At 57.6% G+C, this 17,256-nt stretch overlaps 2 protein-coding genes across 2 annotated transcripts; both read right to left on the bottom strand.

Annotated features, from left to right (window-relative positions):
* Positions 1–880: 880 nt before the first annotated feature.
* Positions 881–7,363, bottom strand: BESB_035820 (ENTH domain-containing protein; the record flags this gene model as incomplete). The annotated part of the gene is made up of 12 exons (XM_029362168.1): positions 881–1,389; positions 1,617–1,745; positions 2,250–2,412; positions 2,782–3,032; positions 3,158–3,267; positions 3,720–3,914; positions 4,303–4,550; positions 4,782–4,873; positions 5,331–5,466; positions 5,903–5,981; positions 6,498–6,608; positions 7,260–7,363. The coding sequence occupies 12 exons, from the start codon at positions 7,361–7,363 to the stop codon at positions 881–883; spliced, it is 2,127 nt and encodes a 708-aa protein (XP_029221133.1).
* Positions 7,364–10,208: 2,845 nt separating this feature from the next.
* BESB_035830 (uncharacterized protein) lies at positions 10,209–17,026 on the bottom strand (the record flags this gene model as incomplete). Its single annotated transcript, XM_029362169.1, has 9 exons — positions 10,209–10,347; positions 10,670–10,876; positions 11,375–11,500; positions 12,043–12,336; positions 12,587–12,718; positions 13,062–14,168; positions 14,380–14,452; positions 15,070–15,400; positions 15,716–17,026. 9 exons carry the CDS (start codon positions 17,024–17,026, stop codon positions 10,209–10,211), a joined length of 3,720 nt encoding a protein of 1,239 aa, XP_029221134.1.
* Positions 17,027–17,256: the final 230 nt, after the last annotated feature.

A 17,256-nucleotide genomic window follows, 5' to 3' on the forward strand; every position in this document is an offset into this window, starting at 1 on the left:
CAGGGACGCGACCCCCAACTTTGCACAGGCTCGCGTATCGTTTCACGACAGTTCGTCCAGTGAGACGTCACTAGGTTCACCGAGGGCGAGTTCGCACGACTCATCATTAGGGAAGGAACCGCTTCGCGGCATGAGCCGACGAGAAGCTCCGCTAACTGACACGCGACGGAGGTCGTCGTGTCTCGTGCGCGAGGTGTTTCGATGCTTTTTAGGGGGACGGGCTGCTGCTGAACTTCTCTGCGCGAGCTGCGCTGTGCGCCTGGGCACGTTAAAGCCAGCCGCGCCGTGGAGAGGAGCACCTCAGTTGGCTGGGGCTCTCTTTAGTGACAGTTCGAGTTCACTTATTTACAACACAGCGAAACGAGCAATTGAAACTTCCTTCGCGCACGTACACGTCCCTCGACGGAGTCGCGCCCGTGTGAAAACAACTGGAAAGCAGACGAGAAGAAGAAAGGGCACTTGCAACGAAAAACGCCTCGGTGACGCAAAAGAGGAGCCCCTTCAGCCTCTGGCAGTCATTTCCCACTCCCGCCCACTCATATCACCGGGGTGGCAGATCGCTCTAATGCCGCGGCCTCTAGGGTCCTCTTCTCTCCTCTCTGCTCGTCGCCGGCTCCCAGGCGCGAGACTACTCTTCATCCCGCGAAGCGTGTCTGCCGACCCTCTGAGTCCTTCAGCCGACTCCACGCCGAGGGCTTCCCGACTCCACCGTCTTCGGCTCCAACTTACCGGCCCGGTCGCGGCGCTGTCCTCGACCCCGGAGACAGTCGGAGACAGCTCAGCTCCACGCCGTAGGCGCCCGACGACGCGTCTCTTCGTTCGAATTGGCTCGCTCGGTGGCGCAAGTTGCTGCGCGCCTTTCTCCCTCGTCCCTACGCACCTACGCGCCAGTCTTGCCGACTCCGGGCGCGGGCGCGCCCGGGAAAGGAGACATCAGGCGCATGCCACCGGGCGCGGGCGCGCCGGCCGACAGAGCGCCCAACAGAGGTGCAGGCGCAGGCGCCGCCTGGAACGCGCCGAAGGCCCCTGCAGCAGGCGCGCCCGCGCCTGCACCGCCTTGGGCTCCAAAGAAGGGCGCCGAGGAGGCCTGCGGGAAGGCGGGGAACGCCGCGCCGCTCTGGGAGGCAGCGGGCTGCAGCGGGAACGTTGGAAGCGACGGCGCGGGCTGCGCGCCGCCCCCAAACGCATTCACGGGCGCCTGACCGTAGAAAGAGGGAGTTGCCGCCTGCGGAGCTGGAAACAAATTCGGCATGGCTCCAGGGCCCGCGGCGGGGGCAGCCCCCGTCGCAGTCGCGAGAGGAGACGCAGCGGGGAAGGCGGAAGAAGCCGGCGAAGCACTCGCCGCTCCGAAGCTCGCGGCCTGCTGAGGCGAACGAGTGGAGGGGAGTCCTGCGCAACGAAAAAAGGCAGACGGACATACGATCCGCGCTTAGAAGACGCCGAATGCGCGCTGGAGACTGAGCGAAATGCCCGCAAGGCACGGCGGGCGCGACAAACTGCACAACCAGGCGAACAGAATGCGGAAGAAACACTACAGGACCCCATGCTCATCTCGACACAGCGGAGCCGGGTCGCATCCACCTGAGTTTGCGCACTCCTCCCCTCAAAAGCGTTACCTGTCGCAGCGACTGAGAGGGCCGCGCGGCCCATAGACGCGTCGCCAGTCGCCAGGCGATTCTGAGGCTGAGCTCCGTCGCCTGCGACGTTCATGCTGAACGTGGCGAACGCCGAATCGGCAAAAAAGCCTGCAGAAAAAGAACATCCGGCCGCTCCATTCGGGGCTTAAACTGGAGAGACGCGTACACGTGCGGAATCCGGAAAACTGTATCAAACTAAAAAGCACCCTAACGCAACGAAGCTGCGCCCAAGTTCGTCGTAAAGAGATACGTAAAGCATGGCGCAGAACCGCCCCTACAGCGCACGCTCGTTGGCGCTCGCATGCTTGCATGTATTCTTCAGTTTATGAGCAAATAGAGTCCGCATTTGAGAAGTGAAAACACAGAGAGCAGAGTCCACGTGCGTCGACCTCTGGTGCGCGCGCTTCGCCTCACTCCACTTCATCCAATACATGAAATTTCTCTCATGAGCCTATGCACCAAAACCGTGCTTCTTCCTCCGCCGCAACCTCGCGGACGAACACTACCCCAACACATGTCACCGAGATCTGCATCAAGCAGCTGACATACACGCACACACAAACGTATATATAGCTTATCGCGGACTAATTGCATCATTATAACTGGCCTCACCTTCTGTAGGTCTCTGCTGGCTAGCTGCAGGCGCAGGCGGTGCTGAGAAGGGATTCTTGTCGCCGCCCGCGAGACTGGCATTCTGAGACTGAGGCAGCGCGGACACGGTGGGCGTCGGCGCAGCGAAGAAGTCCAGAGACGATAGACCCGAAGACACCGCGGCCTGCAAACAAAAAGAATCCACGCGAGTGCATCCGTAAGCGAAGGTGGCCGCTCTCCCCTACAGAAAAGAGAATGGAGCGTTCAGAATGCGTCAGCGTATCTACACGCCGAAGCACAGGAGCCACCCGCGGCCATACATCCGGCAGGCGCTGCTGAACTCCCTCCTGTCCGCATGCTGCGCACAAGCAGTAGACGCATGAATACAGGCACCAAACATACACAAGTAACGAGAAAAAATGTAAGATACCACCCAAACCCTGAACCCAGACATGCATTGGTTCAGAGGGTTCCCCGTGGAGGCAGAAGACGCCAAGCAGGCGTATCGAGACTGCAGTGTCTCTGTGTCCCTTTTTCCCCTCTCTGCGCGTACCGCGCCGCCGCTAGCCGACTGTGGAGGCGCAGCCTGGAAGCCGCCGAAGAGATCGTTCGCCGCGCTCGAGTCCGCGGCCTGGTTTCCCGCCTGGACCCCAGACTGCGCACTCCATGGGGCGGGGGGTGCCGGGAACAGCTCGAACGGCAGCGCGCCTCCGCCTGCTGCAGCTGAAGCACCCGCCGCAATCGTCTTCGCCGCAGTCTCCGTCGATGCGGACGACGCAGCCGTGAAGCCGCTCCAATTGTCGTCTGAGCAGAGAGACACCGCGCACAGAAAGACGCAATCGTGCACCTTCGGGGGAACGCGGAGAAAGACGCGTTTTGAAGTGAACAGACCAGCCAGCCAAGCCAAGGCCTCGCGCCAAGGTGCTCACCGTTCCCAAAGAGCGAGTCGTCCGAGAACACCGGGGGGACGCGCGCGGCAGGCGCGGCCAGCGTTGCGCTCTGGAAATCCTCGTCCAGCGCCAGCAGATCGTCGCTCGGCCTGGAAACCAACACCAGAAAACAGACAGAAGGGCAATAGCTCATCTCGCAAATGCACAGGCACGTTGTCGCGAGCAAACACATGAAAAATATAGCCTACATGCCCGTGCAGACGCACATATCACACAGAGGCCCATCAGAAACGCAGAGAGACATGCAAGCCTAAGCGCATGCAAGCACAAATCTCCATATATATATATATATATATGCATATATATATATATATATGGGGGACATGTCGTAGAAGTTCGTCCGGTGGCAGTTGTCGCATTTGCTGCATCTTCCGGAGGGAAAAAGAAATCCTCCCTGCCCCGAGAAAACGGTACCTCTACAGATATACTTATACACGCAAGTACAAACATCCATGAATGCGTATGTATATACGCGAACATACATGTATGTATATGTATATATGCATATACTTTTGTATGAAAGTGACTCGTGCGAGCTTACGTGATCTGGCTGCGCTCCTTCTGTCTGCGTCGATGGTGTTTGTCGTCCTCTTTCTCGTTCTTCTTCTTCTTGCCGGTAGAGCCGCTTTTCCTGTCGTCGTCTTTGGCACCTTTGCCGTGCGGATCCTCCGCCGTCGGCGACCTGCGACCCGCACTCGCGCCATCGGTGGTGCTGCAGTCGAGGGCGCCTCTGGGCCTGCAAAAGAGACACGCTCCTAAGGGCGAGAGCGAGACTCAACGCCGCAGCGACAGAAAGCATAGGCCAATCGTCCTCCCCCCCATCCCCCCCTTCCCCCAACAGAAGAGCGGAAAACCGCGGCATGAGGCAGAAACGAAGAAAGACGAGCGGCAGACGAGGCAGAAGAATACGACCTCTGAAACCCCATCATCTCGCGTGAACAAAGTCCAGCGTGCGCAAATCGCCTCCTCTCACGCCCCGCGCTCCCCTCCTCCCCCCCCCCCCCCGCCCCTCGTGCGTTCATCTCTCGTTTCCATCCTCCTCCTGCCGCTCCTCGCCCGCCTCTCCTGTCTCTCCAGTCTCGCCCTTGGCTTGAGAAGCTGCTCTCGCTGTTTCGGGCCCTTACGTGCCTCGGCCGTCTCGGCCCTTTGCGCCGGAGCCGGTCGTGGAGCCCAAGGCTCCAGCGGCCGACCGCGAGGGCCCGAAGGGCCGCCCGGCGGTGTGGACGTCGCCCGCGCGCGCCCGCGCCGCGATTTTATTGCTCGCGTTGAAGGAAGAAAAGGAATTTGGCGCGCTAGAGAAGGACGTCGCCGAAGAGATCGAAGCGGCACTGGAGAAGCTGGTGCACTCGCCTCGCGCGCCGATGCCGACGTACTGAAACCGAGTCAAGAAACAGACACACCCCACGCAGAAGCCGCCACACAGATGAGCAAAAAAACAATCCGCGCCGCGTGTCACTCGACTGAACGATCACAGCACTCGACGCGTAGGATGAGCCGCGCGCCGAGGCGCGACAACACAACGCACAACAAGCTCGCGCAAGCGGAGACGCTTTTCAGCTGGGGAGAGAGAAGACGCACTCGAAGACGAGCCCGGCCGACGCACCTTGTTTCTGTTCTTCTGCGCTGTTTCACGCTCCTCCTTCAGCAGCTCAGGATCGAACGCCAGACGGCAGATGAGCTTCGCCTTCTCACGGACTGAACAGACATCAAACGGGACACTCGCGCCGACACGATTCAAGCCATGCACGCGCGGAGACATGCGAGGAAGACGCCAGGGGAGTGCCCGCGCAGAAGATTCTGGATTCTCGCTCACAAAGGGACAAGAAAAAACTGAACAGCACGTCAGTCGCGCGCCACGGGAGAACGCGAGCTGTTGAAGACCAAAACACTCGCACGCAGAGAATCCGAAAAGCGCGCCGTGCGCAGGCCGTTCAGGGACTGAGCAGGAAACTCAAAAGCATGGCGGATGCAACTCGAACAACAGGCAGCGAAAGAGAGAAAGCAGAATTAACCTGGCACCTCCTACCAGTAGTCGCATGCGTGTCTCAACGATTGAACCACGCATGGGTAACTATCAGCTTTTATACAGCGAAAGAAAGAATCGCTCATTAATAGTTAGCAATTGGAAAGCAATGCGAAGAAGACGCCTCACTTCCCGCTCCTTTGTCGCGTCCCTCCTCGGTGAAGCTGAACTGCTGCAGCACTCGCAGAGCGAACTGATTCTCGCGCGTGTCCTCCACTACTCTGTCGTTGCCGTTCTTCAGAAGATACTCCAACAGCGTCAAGGCCTAAAAAACGTGCAGGAAAACACGTCATCGCTGCATGTGAGAGAAGGTGTGGGCGGCGCACGAACAAATGCGACTCGCGTGGAGGCGCAGACGAGGAGCTTGCACCCGATACTTCTCTCCCCGAAGCAGAAAGAATGGACACAAAAGGATTCAACACTTCTCGTGAAGAATGCAAAAACAAAAACACCATCGGACCGCACAGGGGACAAAGGTCCTGTAGCAGCGACTGCGAACAAGATTCTGCCGCGCTGCCTCCAGCAGAGGCCTCTTCAACGGAAGGCGGAAGCGCACGGAAAGTCAAAGAAACGGACTCCGCTCAGAAAGACAAAAAAAATGCAAGCTTGGTAGAGGCTATCCCACACGCTGCTGCGCCATCCGCGGGGTAGACCGCAGGGGCACGCGAGCGATGCGCGGATGACCCAAGTCGAGAGCGTACCTTGAAAATCCGCCGCCATTTCTTCGGGGGCTCAGCCAGCGCCGACCACATGAATTTCATAATCAGTAAATAGTCCGTGCTGCAGTGTCAGTCCAGTCGCCCACACACACGAAAAAAAACCATGAATGACGAATACGAAGACACAGATCTATGCACACAGACAATATTAGCGGCGACCTCCAGCGCCACCCAGTAGGCAGATACACGTCTGCATAGCTATACTCACGCATGCATACATATATATACATATATATACTGTGCATATACATGCATGGACGCAGTCGAGGCGTGCGCTCCTGTGGGCAGCGTGGAAGTCCGGCGGCGCCAGTCCTTGAAAGCGGAGTTGAGAGATACATTCGCATCACGCGAGTCTGTGGATAGGGAACCAATTGAACACTTGTATGAGTACAACGAAAAATCATCAGGGCAAGCTCGTACCATCTTAGCGGAATCGCGTAAGCTGGGGAGACGCGCACGCTCCGCGAGGTACTGCGGCCGACACGCTGACAAATGAATGAGGCCTCTCTTGCAGGGGAAAACGAAAACTTTGTTTCGGCGCCACGAGGATGAAACGCGAAGCGTATCGGTGTCTCACCAGTTGAACGAACATTGTGCGATCTCGCTCAACACTGTCGTGGCGCAGCCCCAGTTCTTGTCGCTCGTCGCCTCCTTCAGGTTCTTCTCCAGAGGCGTATCCTTGTTGAGTCTGCGCAAAGCAAAGAAGAGAAAAGTCCTCAGTACACCAGGAACTGTAGTGCCTCTGCGTATGCGACTTGAGCGAACACATACGATCATCGAACTCAACACGCGTGGGAAAACACGCGAGGCAGGGGGCCACCGCGTGGGAGAGCGAACGCCCTTCCGAAGGAGATTGCCCGTTTCCAGAAACTTTGATAAATCTGTCAGGTTAGCACGCGAGAGGACACACCACGCAGTGCCTACGACCGCCGAAATGGAGGCAAAAGCTCGAACAGATACCCCAACCCCGGGTTGCCATTTGCCGCTCGTGCTTGCGTCTGCAATGTTTAATGGCATGTTAGATGGGAGAGCTCCTGCCTTGCAGGCCGCCAGCTCGAAGAAGCGAGCCTCTACAGGACAGCCCTGCAGAGAAAAATACGCTCCATCCACGCGACAAGGAGGCAAGAAGCCCCGCCGCCAGTCTCTCCCCGAAAAAAAGTACACGACTGCAGAGCCTCGAAAGTCAGTGTCATAAATGTGTGTTGAAGATACGCACAGGAGATTGGCGGCCACTGGGTTCCTCCACGGAGAGGAAAATACAGTCTTTGCTCATTCCTCTCTCTGGATCTGCCTCTCATCCTCTCAAACGATTGCTGTGTGTATGATGCGTCAGACGTACGTCTTTTCTGTGACTTCCTTGACTTTCTCGCTCGCAGCTGTGACGAAGACGCCCAGCTTATCGGCGAGCTTGTCAATTTTCTCTTGCGAAAACAGCGAAGACATTCTGCCGAAAGGAAGAGTAAGTCCAGAACGAAGGCGGGTGCGCGTCGCGGTATCCGCGTCAAAACTCAGCACCGAAAGAAGGGGTTCGGTGCGAGGAAATCTGCGAAAATCCACGCAGTCGCGGTGCAAAGACGCCTTATGCGGCTGTAGAGGAAAGGTGCGTCACCTGGCGAGGAAACGTCCCGTGTGCGTACAGCCGGTGTGCGGTTGACCGGAGCGTGGCAGAGCCTTTTTCTTTGGAACGCGGCTCACGGACGCGTTGAAAGCGAAACAGAGCTGGAAAGCGGCCCTGTCGAGTGCCTGCGAAAGATGCCAGCAAACGCGACAGTTCCCGTTCTTCGCAGGTGTGCCGGGCAGGAGAATTTTGGCGTGAAGGGCACACCGAAACGACGCAGAACGAAAGAAGAGAGGCGTGGACGCTTTATAACTTAAATTCACTGCCGTGTGCCCCGATGCCACCAGGAAAAGATTTTATCGCCATTTAAAGCAATGGTGGCGAATTCACATTGAAAGACGACGGGGGAACGGTATTTGAGCGGTGGAAACCTGCAACTTTCGAGAGGATGCGCCATGGAAGGGCTCATGTACTTGCGCAGCTAACTGCGCAATCCAACGGTGGACGAATAGCAACGCAGAGAAAGGACAGGAGAAATACAGCTGACGCGGGGGAAACTTGGGACTTCGGAAGAAGACGAAGAGCGGCAAAAGCCTTGTTTCTGTTTTCTTGATCTAACACCCAGAACAAAAGGCGCCGACGGCCGCTCTTCTGGCACGGCTGACGACAGGACAGGCAACGCCAGAGAAAAACGAAGGGAAGCGACTGGCTAGATCATACAGGAAAGGGTGGCAAAGAGAGAAGAGAAAACGCTCTGTCGCCTCAGAGAGCATTAGGGCGGTTTCGTCTAGGAAGGAACCCCCAAAGGCCACCGCGGACAAAAAGCGAGAGAGAAACGCTGGGGCGAGCAGGAGCGTTCTTCGCGGACGTCTTCCCTGGAGAACGAAGACCAGAGCAAGGCGTGCTTCCGCTTGATATGTCAAGACGGAGCAACTGAATCAGGAAAGAAGACGACGGAAAAAGAACGCACCAGAAAAAAGAGAGGGCGTCTGACCTGCCCTCTGATCTGCAGAAGTGCCCCCGAATGCAGTGTACATACACCTGGTCTCTGAGCAAAAGCGCAGCGCAAGGGAGACTGAGGATGAGCGCCGAGTGCCCCGAAGAAGCAGCGCTGGAAGAAGACGAGAGATTGAAAACTGTGCAGAAGCAGGCGCAAGGGACGTGGAAGAAGACAGTCTCTCTACACGCTGAACCGGCAAACGTCTATTGCAAACTCGCTAACTGGCGGGAGATCTACAGCGCTTTTTTCGAGAGCTCGTGCTCGTAGTAGTGTAGTGAAAGACAGTCAGGGGGGCGGCACGGAATGATCCCAGCGCCACGTAGCTGCGAGCCCCGCGCGCGTGCTGCAGGTTGCCGCTTTTCTCACGAATTCGGTATTTTTCTGGTCCTGTTGACTGACTGAATTTGTTTAGTGGCGCTGGCGAAGTGAAGACGAACTGCCGAAAAAGACAGTCGCGAGCGATAGGCACGCACAGACCGCCAGCCACGCCCCGAAAGAAGGAAGGCCAGAGAGGGCGCGAGAACCGTAAATCGGCGTATATGTGAGAAGTAGCCCTTAAAACGGCCGACTCCCGCACGAAATGAAGAACTCCGCGCAGTCCAACGAGGGACCGCGGACATTTATACGTGTATAAGTGTACGGAGTAGCCCTTCTATATGTACCTGCCTATGTCGGCGAGGCAAAATACCGTTTACATTTATATCCGTTGTTCTGTATTCTTTGACACAGATCCAGATCCATGCGCTCTGGGGCCTCATCGTACTCCTCCCTATACGCGGGAATACGTATATATATATATATATAACATATATATGCATTAATCTACGAGCGGACAAGCGTATGCACGCACTGAAGAGCCCAGAAAGGCAGAAAGCAACCGATTCTCCGTCTCGCGCGCGGGATCTGCCATACAGCTTGCATCCGTTTCGTATGGCGACATGCATTTAGCATTCTCACATGTTCGCAGGCTACTGAACAGATACCAGAGTCTCTGAGAGGCCGAAAGAAGTTGCGCAATGAGAACTTGCTCTGGTTGCCTCTCATTGGTGCCCGAGCCCGTCTTGCGTGCACAGACGGAGACAGAAAAAGTCAAGTTGAGCGTGCCCTCGCTACGAGTGAAATTCTTCCCTTCGAAGTCTCTGTCAGCGGTGCCAAACAACAAAATTCACTGCGGAGAACCAGAACAGGAAAACGCCGTTTCCCAGCCTTATCCGAGCATCAGATTTCTTGTATTTCTACGCGCTTGCCAGCCTCTCAGCTCGGGGCATCTGGTGGAGGCCGAGTTCTCGATGCGGGGTGTTCGCGTCCTGACAGGAACCAGTCTAGTAAAACGTTGTATCTGATCCTGCCAGTATACATGTGTATAAGTTGATGTATATGTACGCACGGATCAACGACCAGGTATACAGGGCACCATACCCGTCCGTGGACTCTGGCGCGCTCAAGAAAAATATTTTTCTCTCGCTTGAAAAGGGCAAAGGGCGCACGCGCTTCGGGGCTCCTCAAGCCCGAACACGCGCAAGGGCTCTATCTATCTATCTCTGATCTCCTCTCCATTTTCTTCGTCTGCCCGCGCGCTTGCCTCCTCAGTGCACCTGACATCGCACGAGCGCTCTCTTCTGTGGTAGTCGATCGCGGTTCTTGAAGAAGAAAGCAAACCGTCTTCTGGCTCGGCTGCGACCTTTGCATCCGTTCACGCACAAGCAGTTGTTTCTGTCGCCCGTGCGTCCTCAGAGGCCCACGAGGAGACACTCCTCGTGGGCCTCCCCCTTCTTGTCGGCCTTCGTCACTCGGAAGAGACTCCAAACTGTCTGTCCATCGCTCAGGTCCGCTGCTAGCTGTGTCGCAGAGACGTCCACGACCAGGCGGCTGAGAGAAGCGCGCGTAAAACAGAAACACGCAAAGGAGGAGAAGGCAAGCTGCAAGCGCGGCAGGGACGCACTCGAGGCGCCGGCGGCAAACCGAGGCCGCTGCGAAGGAAAGAAAAGGGGGATTCAACCACCCCATCCAGCGCTCTCGAAGCGAAACAGTGTAGCAGATTCGAGGGGCTGAGGCGAAGGGGATAGGAAACAGAGGGGAGAGAACGAGAAGAGGCAGGTGTTCGTAGAGAAACAAACTGTTTCCAGCGGCCTCTCTTGTCTACAGAAATTGGCGCCACGTCCGTCCTTTCGAAGTAGCCACGGCCCCTTACTCTGCCTCTCTCCGTCGCAGCAGAGCCCACGGACGACTGTCTGCGCCTGTCTGCTCGGACTTCTCCTGAACGAGCCGCGGGAGCGTCTTGCCTCTGAGGCCGTTCAGGCTTTCTTCGCGGAGGCGGAGGAGCTGAGTGAGCAGCTGAAACGCCGGCGAACGCTCTTCGGCAGTCCTCGGTCGGAGCCCGGTGTGAGCGAGATCGACCCTGGAAGGAAGCGAAAATGACAGCAAGACCCGAAGGTGAACATCAAATTCCCGCGGATCCTTCAAAGAGCTTTTTCTGCACAAACGTAGGTACCCCGGAGGGGCACAAGGACAGGAGAAGCCCAAAGCAAGAACGAGAGACACGTAGAGGTGAATCGAATAGAGGCAGAGAGAGAGAGCCGAGCGTCCGCGCACACACGCCTAAATGAAACGTGTATTCACAAACGCCTATACTCCGCATCAGCACATGGCTGCATCTCCTAAGGCGCATGACGAGTCTGTGCCTCTCAGCCTACGCACGAGGAGGGAAACGCAGCGCAGGTGAATCGCAGGAGAAGCAAAGACAAGACTATTCACACGGAGAGGAGAGAGAGGAGCGACGCAAAGATCGCCAGACATAGGGGATACGCGAGAGAGGAGTTCACGGCCCCCTGAGGTATCCTGAATACCTTTTTCTGCGTTGACTTTCTTCCGCTCTTTCGTGAGCTCTGAGGCATACCTAGTAAGCAGAGGCAGGTCAGCGAGCGCGACGATGACAGGTGAGAGCAAAGTAATTTTCTTGTTTTCTCGGAGATCGAGTTCTCTCAGGTTCGGCAGAACCGGGACGTGGCTGTCCGCCCAGAAGCTGAGGAAAAAAATGAAATCCGACGGGAAGCCTAGCCACAGAGCCTCTCAGGTGACGAGAAGGCGCAACGAGAAACGCACAAAAGTAGCAGAAAGAAAGCAACGAAAGGAAAATGGAAGGACTCACGAAAGACGACTGCGGGAGGTCCATCAGCCGCGCCGCTCCTGTACGGGGTACCGATCATGAAAATCATCCACATACGAACGTATATTTATGTATACAGACGTGGATGCAGATACAGGACGTGAGAAGGTGAAACTGACAGATACTCGACAGGACTGCGGACACATATAGATATACATGTAAATGTATGCACGGCCAAGAACTGGATCGAAGGAGACTTTTGAGAGAGACAGCCCCACGGCATACCTCCATCTCTCGAGTTTGCACAGCGTGAATTTCTCAAATGTGCTTATACCCACATAAACGCAGGGGGCCTGCTACCGACTCAGCGAAGAGTCATCAGCGTCCGCACAGCGGATGTATCCCCAGTCGGATGCGTTTCACTGCTTCATGCCGTTCTCGAGTTGCATCGGACTTACAGATCCGAGACGAAGTTTCCACGCAGAATCAGTCTCTCCAGCTTGTGCGAGATATCGGAGAGCACAGGATAGGGCAGGCGCTGCAGGCCCATGGAGCTCAGGTCGAGCGTGTGCAGTCTCCTCGCAATTTCCCGGTCCTGCGTCTCGCTTTCTACGCTCTCTCTGTCTCCGCCCTCGGCCGCCGTCGCAGCGAACTCCGCGCCGCCCTCTCCCTCTTGCTCGCTTGTTGTCTGAAAGTCAGCGTCCAGGTCTGCCTGCGTGTGCGACTCCGCCTCCTGAGCGAGGATTTTCTGTCTGATACCAAGGAGATCGACACGCCCAAAAAGGCGTCTGGCGCGCAAATGAATCGGGGAATCTCCTTCACGCTCAGCGTAAGTCGCGACCACGCCCGAGCCGTGACTCGCAGAAAAGCACCGTGCCTCTGAACACGTGTGCCAGGCTAGGTCTCCTGCCCGAATGTGTGTTGATCTGCGCGTCCCGTGCGCGACGCATCGGCTTGTGCAGCTCTGAACTTCGCACTGAAGGAAACAGGAGAGGCACGCACCGGATTGCCAGCTGCAGAAGACGATTGTCGTGCAGGCGCTTGTGGTGAGGGTCGGCGGCCGCCATGGCGCGGCAGAGCTTCACCTGCTCCTCCAGGGAGCTCTGCGGCCGAAACGCCTGAAGCAGCTGCCACCTGAAGCGCAGCAGACGCGAGGCGAAACGCAGCAAAGTTCGCAGAGGATAAAGTACTGCCGCAACTCTGCAAAATCCGACCTACGAGGCGAGCCACAGAAAACAAATGAAAAACAGGAGTTCAGGATTTGCTTCCCTGAGCAGCGTCCCGCGACCGGATAGAAGAAAGGACGACGACGCACGTCACAGAGAGAGGCGAATCCAAAGACACACATGAAAATCCCAGACACGCGCAGGCAAAAGAGATGCTCTAAAAGGAGCATGGCTGCATGGAAGGAAAACGGGAGAGGCCTTAAGACCCGGCGCTCATAGGCGCATGCGGAGACGCAAGTGGACCCACGCACTTTGCTTCAATGGCGAGCTTGCAGGACGGCTCCAGCTCGAGAAGCTCGTCAATCTTCTCGAGCTCCTTCGTCACGAAAGCGTTTCTCAATTCTTCTACGTCGCTCAGCCGCGCGGCTCCGCGCGCCTCGGAGTCGTCTCTCCCCGCTTGCGCCTGCGGCTCTGCGCCGTCCAGCGCACAAGTCGAGCCAGGCTGCACGCGCTGTTGAGCGAGGACTCTCCAGGGCGCGGCGGCGGCAGCCGACAGAAGAAACGATGAAGCAGAGACAGACGACGAACGTGGAGAAGAGAAGGCAGCCAAACCCACGGGAGGGGCGACAAGGAACCGCACGCGACGCGCGGTCCACGCGTCGGCGGGGGCGGAGGGAGGCGAAGCAGCGGAATCCGAAGCAGAGGGAGACAAGGGAGAAAAGGGCAGGCTCGCGGACGACGCCGAATCTGAACTCAGCTGAGACGCCTGCAGACGCGCGACGAGGCCTTTGGGCAAACGCACGAGGTGACAGTCCTGCGGGCGTTGCTCCCCGGCGTCGAAGGCGCAGGCAAATCTTGAGAAACAAATCACAAATTCGAGAGCGATGAAGCCCTCTACCTCTATCTCCTCTCTCGTCGTCCGCATGCGCTTTGCCGCTCTCTCACTGGCGACGCTGTCGCCGTTCTTTCCGCCCTCGGCGCTTTGCTGTCTTTCTCCAGTTTCCTCTTCTCCATGTGGTTGTCTCTGAGAAAGCCTTTCTCTCGCTGCCGCGGCTTGTGCGTCTCTGAGCTCTTCTGTACTTTCGTGAGCTGAGAGCGACACGGCGGAGGCGTCAGCGATAAAGATCCAGACGGAGCTCACTGCCGGCGCAGACGCCTCCTCGTTCTCCTGGATGCTGAGATCGGAAAGACGACAGAAAGAAAAACGAGCGTCCGTCTCCTGGCGCATTTGAAAAGAGCGCGGAAGGAGCGACATGAGATGCGGACGAAGAGAAGCAGAGAGCCACGCAGCGGGCAGCGAGGCCGCCGCTGCAGGAGCAGCTGTCAACGCGCCGCTGTCGCTGAGGACGTGAGAAGAAAAGAGAAAGCGCAGTGCAGCGAGGAGACGGAGGAACGAAGTAGCAAAGAAGAAGACAACGCTACAGAAAAACGCGAGGCCGCACGCATTTCAGCCTAGGAATAGAATGTCATGCAGAAGCGAGCCCAACAGGGAAAAAAGACAAAAACACTACACCGGACTGCGAACAAAGACGCCTCAGCTGCAATCTCAATCAACCTGCAGACACAGTCACAGCTCACTGTAGTCAAAGTTGTATTTTTTTCAACAGAAGTCGTGAAAGAGGAGCGTACGTTGGATTGACGCCGGCGGTGCTCGCCCATATCAAAGGGCTGAGAGGGAGCCAAGTGCCTGCGATTGACCGGCCTGCGACAACGAACAATAGGAAAGAAGCCACGCGACCCTCGCTCGCATTTTTATGCTCGACTCGGGGATCTCGCTGCGCGGCTCGCACACCGCAACCTGCACAGTGCGTTGCATTACTTCAGCTTGAGAAACCCGACGCTTTTCGCTTCGTTCTCGGCGCTACCCCCTTTCCAGGAGACCCCAGATCGACAGAGACACAGGAACCTCTGGCGCTGTGTGAGTTCAGCGCAGCTTGTCCTCAGTTCTCGCAAGCCTTCGACCTGCGCCACGACTTTGGCATAGCAGCCGACGGAGATGCATATAAACATATACATGTATACACATATATGAACATAAGTATACTCACGCCTGTGCCGACAAAGTCACGTGAATTCAGCTATCAGATCGAATTCCGATTTGCCGAGCAAGTTATCTCTCCCTTCCTTGAAAGGCCGCAGGCACGCCACGGGGCCGTTATCAGCTGCCAGAGTCGCGCGTCTCGAACCCTGCTGAGGCCGCTGCTATATATATATATATATTTCCTTATACAAATAATTCGCGCGAAGCAATGCATACATGCCACATATAAGCAAACACACCCAAATATACACGCATGCGGGTCTCCGCTTTTCACGGACCTCGGGAGATCTTTCCGCAGTCTTGGGCGTCTGTTTCGATGCGAAGAAAGCACGACGAGTGCGAGGCGTCCACGGCGCAGGGGGCGGAGAATGAAAAGCACAGGGGCATCCCCCCCGTCTCCGCCGGCGGCGCCGAGGAGAGAGATGCCGGAGACGAAGAGCCGGAGGCGGGACGCGGCGAGGAGCTGCGGCCATGCAAGGCGGAAGGCCGCCAGCGGGGCAGCGAACAGACAGAGAGCAGAGAAGGACACGGACGCCGGGAAGCTGCGCGAAGCACCAGAAACGTGTAGACCTTCCAGAGGGTTTGGTCGTTCGGCTCCGTGTAGAGGCCCTGCCAGAGAACCGAAATCAACAAGCGGCAAGCGAAGGCTGAACAAAGAGTGGCGTCGCTCCAGGCCGCATCGCCTCCACAGACACGACGCGTAGACGCCTCTCGCACTTCGTGCACAAACCGAGTAGGCGCAAGAAAGAGACTGCGGAGACGAGATGACAAAAGGCACCTCTCTCTGCGCCGGGCCTCTTGGCTCTTCTGAGGCATCGTTTCTCATGCAGCTTTCCCCTCCCGCGAGTCGCTGGCCGTGTCTCGCCTCGCGCGCGCGTCCGACTTTTTTCGATTTCCTTCTTGTTGTCTCTAACTTTCTCTCACCTGCCACAGCCAGTCGAGCTCCGCCTCCCAGTCGGCGAGGCCGAGAGCCAGACCTGCAACTCTCTGGCTCCAGGCTGAGTAATTGCTGAAGTCTTTCTCGATGAGCTCCTTGGTCAGCGCCATCGTTGCCTCAATGACGTGCTTCTCCACGCTCTCGCGTTCCGCGCCTCTCTCTTCTTCGTCTCCACCTCCCTCGGCCTCTTCGCTCCTGGCGCCCGCCGCTGCGCGGCGACCTTCCTCGCCTTCGCAGACCGACTGGGGCGCCCTCGCCGCCTGCGCATTGTTGGCTTTCGCCTCAGCCGCCTCGAGTGGATCAGAAGCCTCCTCGTCTGACTTTCGCGGCGGCCGCAGGCGTTCGATTGCGATGCGCCAAGCGCCAATCTGTGCGCGGTGCTGCCAGCAGTGGAAGTTCCTCCCGTCTTCTCCGCGGCGCAGCAGCAGCATATCGCAGTTTTTGACTTCTTCCTCCAGCAGCGCGACAGCTTTCTCAAAGTCCTCCCTTCTCGACTGCTCCGCCTCGCGGGCGGCCTCGTCTGCCTCCTCTTCCGCCTCTCCGCGCCCGTCTCCGCGCACTCGCCCGCCTTCGGGTCGCTCTGCATGCGCCGCGTCCTCGGCGAGTGCAGCGGACGAGGAGGACGGCGAGCCTGCAGAAAAGAGAGAAGCCTCGGTGCGGAGGAACGACACAAGCAGCTGCCCAAGAACCCATGTGCGGTGACTCCACAGACAGTAGCACTTGGCGGACTTCTTGCCAATGGCGTCCTGCGTCACACTCAGCTCCTCTCGCAGGAGCTCGCGCGCAGCCTCCGCGCCGGATGTCCGCGAGACCTCCACCCCACCGCACGGAGCCGACGAAGCGGCGCCCGGGCCCGAGCGGCCTGCGGGAGAAGAATCTGCAACAGGAGGTGAAGAAGCGGAGGAGGAAGAAGCAGAGGAGGAAGAAGCGGAGGAGGAAGAAGCGCAGGAGGAAGAAGCGGAGGAGGAAGATGCAGAGGAGGAAGAAGCGGAGGAGGAAGAAGCGCAGGAGGAAGAAGCGGAGGAGGAAGATGCAGAGGAGGAAGAAGCGGAGGAGGAAGAAGCGCAGGAGGAAGAAGCGGAGGAGGAAGATGCAGAGGAGGAAGAAGCGGAGGAGGAAGAAGCGCAGGAGGAAGAAGCGGAGGAGGAAGATGCAGAGGAGGAAGAAGCGGAGGAGGAAGAAGCAAAGGAGGAAGAAGAAGCAGGCGCGGACGGTGAAGCTGCAGCAGAGGAGGGCGAGTCGAGGGCCTGAATGAAGTGCGTTAGGGCCTCTCGGCGGTAGGCCCAGAGGGCGCCCATCTCGGGGGCGACTTCGAGAAGCTTCGCAGTGGACGCGAAGTTCTCAGGTGAGAAGATTTTTTTTTTTTTTCTGCTCCAAAAGATGCCGAAGGAGACCCAGGCCCTTCTTCACCTTCTCCTGCTGCGCCGCGCGCTGCTCGCCCGCCAGTGCAGTCTGCGCTTTCTTCACGCGTCCGTGCATCTTGAAGAGAGTGAGATGTCTCCAGTTATCAGATACATGCCAACAAATT

The sequence above is a fragment of the Besnoitia besnoiti genome, chromosome II (genome assembly GCF_002563875.1).
Source record: "Besnoitia besnoiti strain Bb-Ger1 chromosome II, whole genome shotgun sequence".
Lineage (NCBI taxonomy): Eukaryota > Apicomplexa > Conoidasida > Eucoccidiorida > Sarcocystidae > Besnoitia > Besnoitia besnoiti.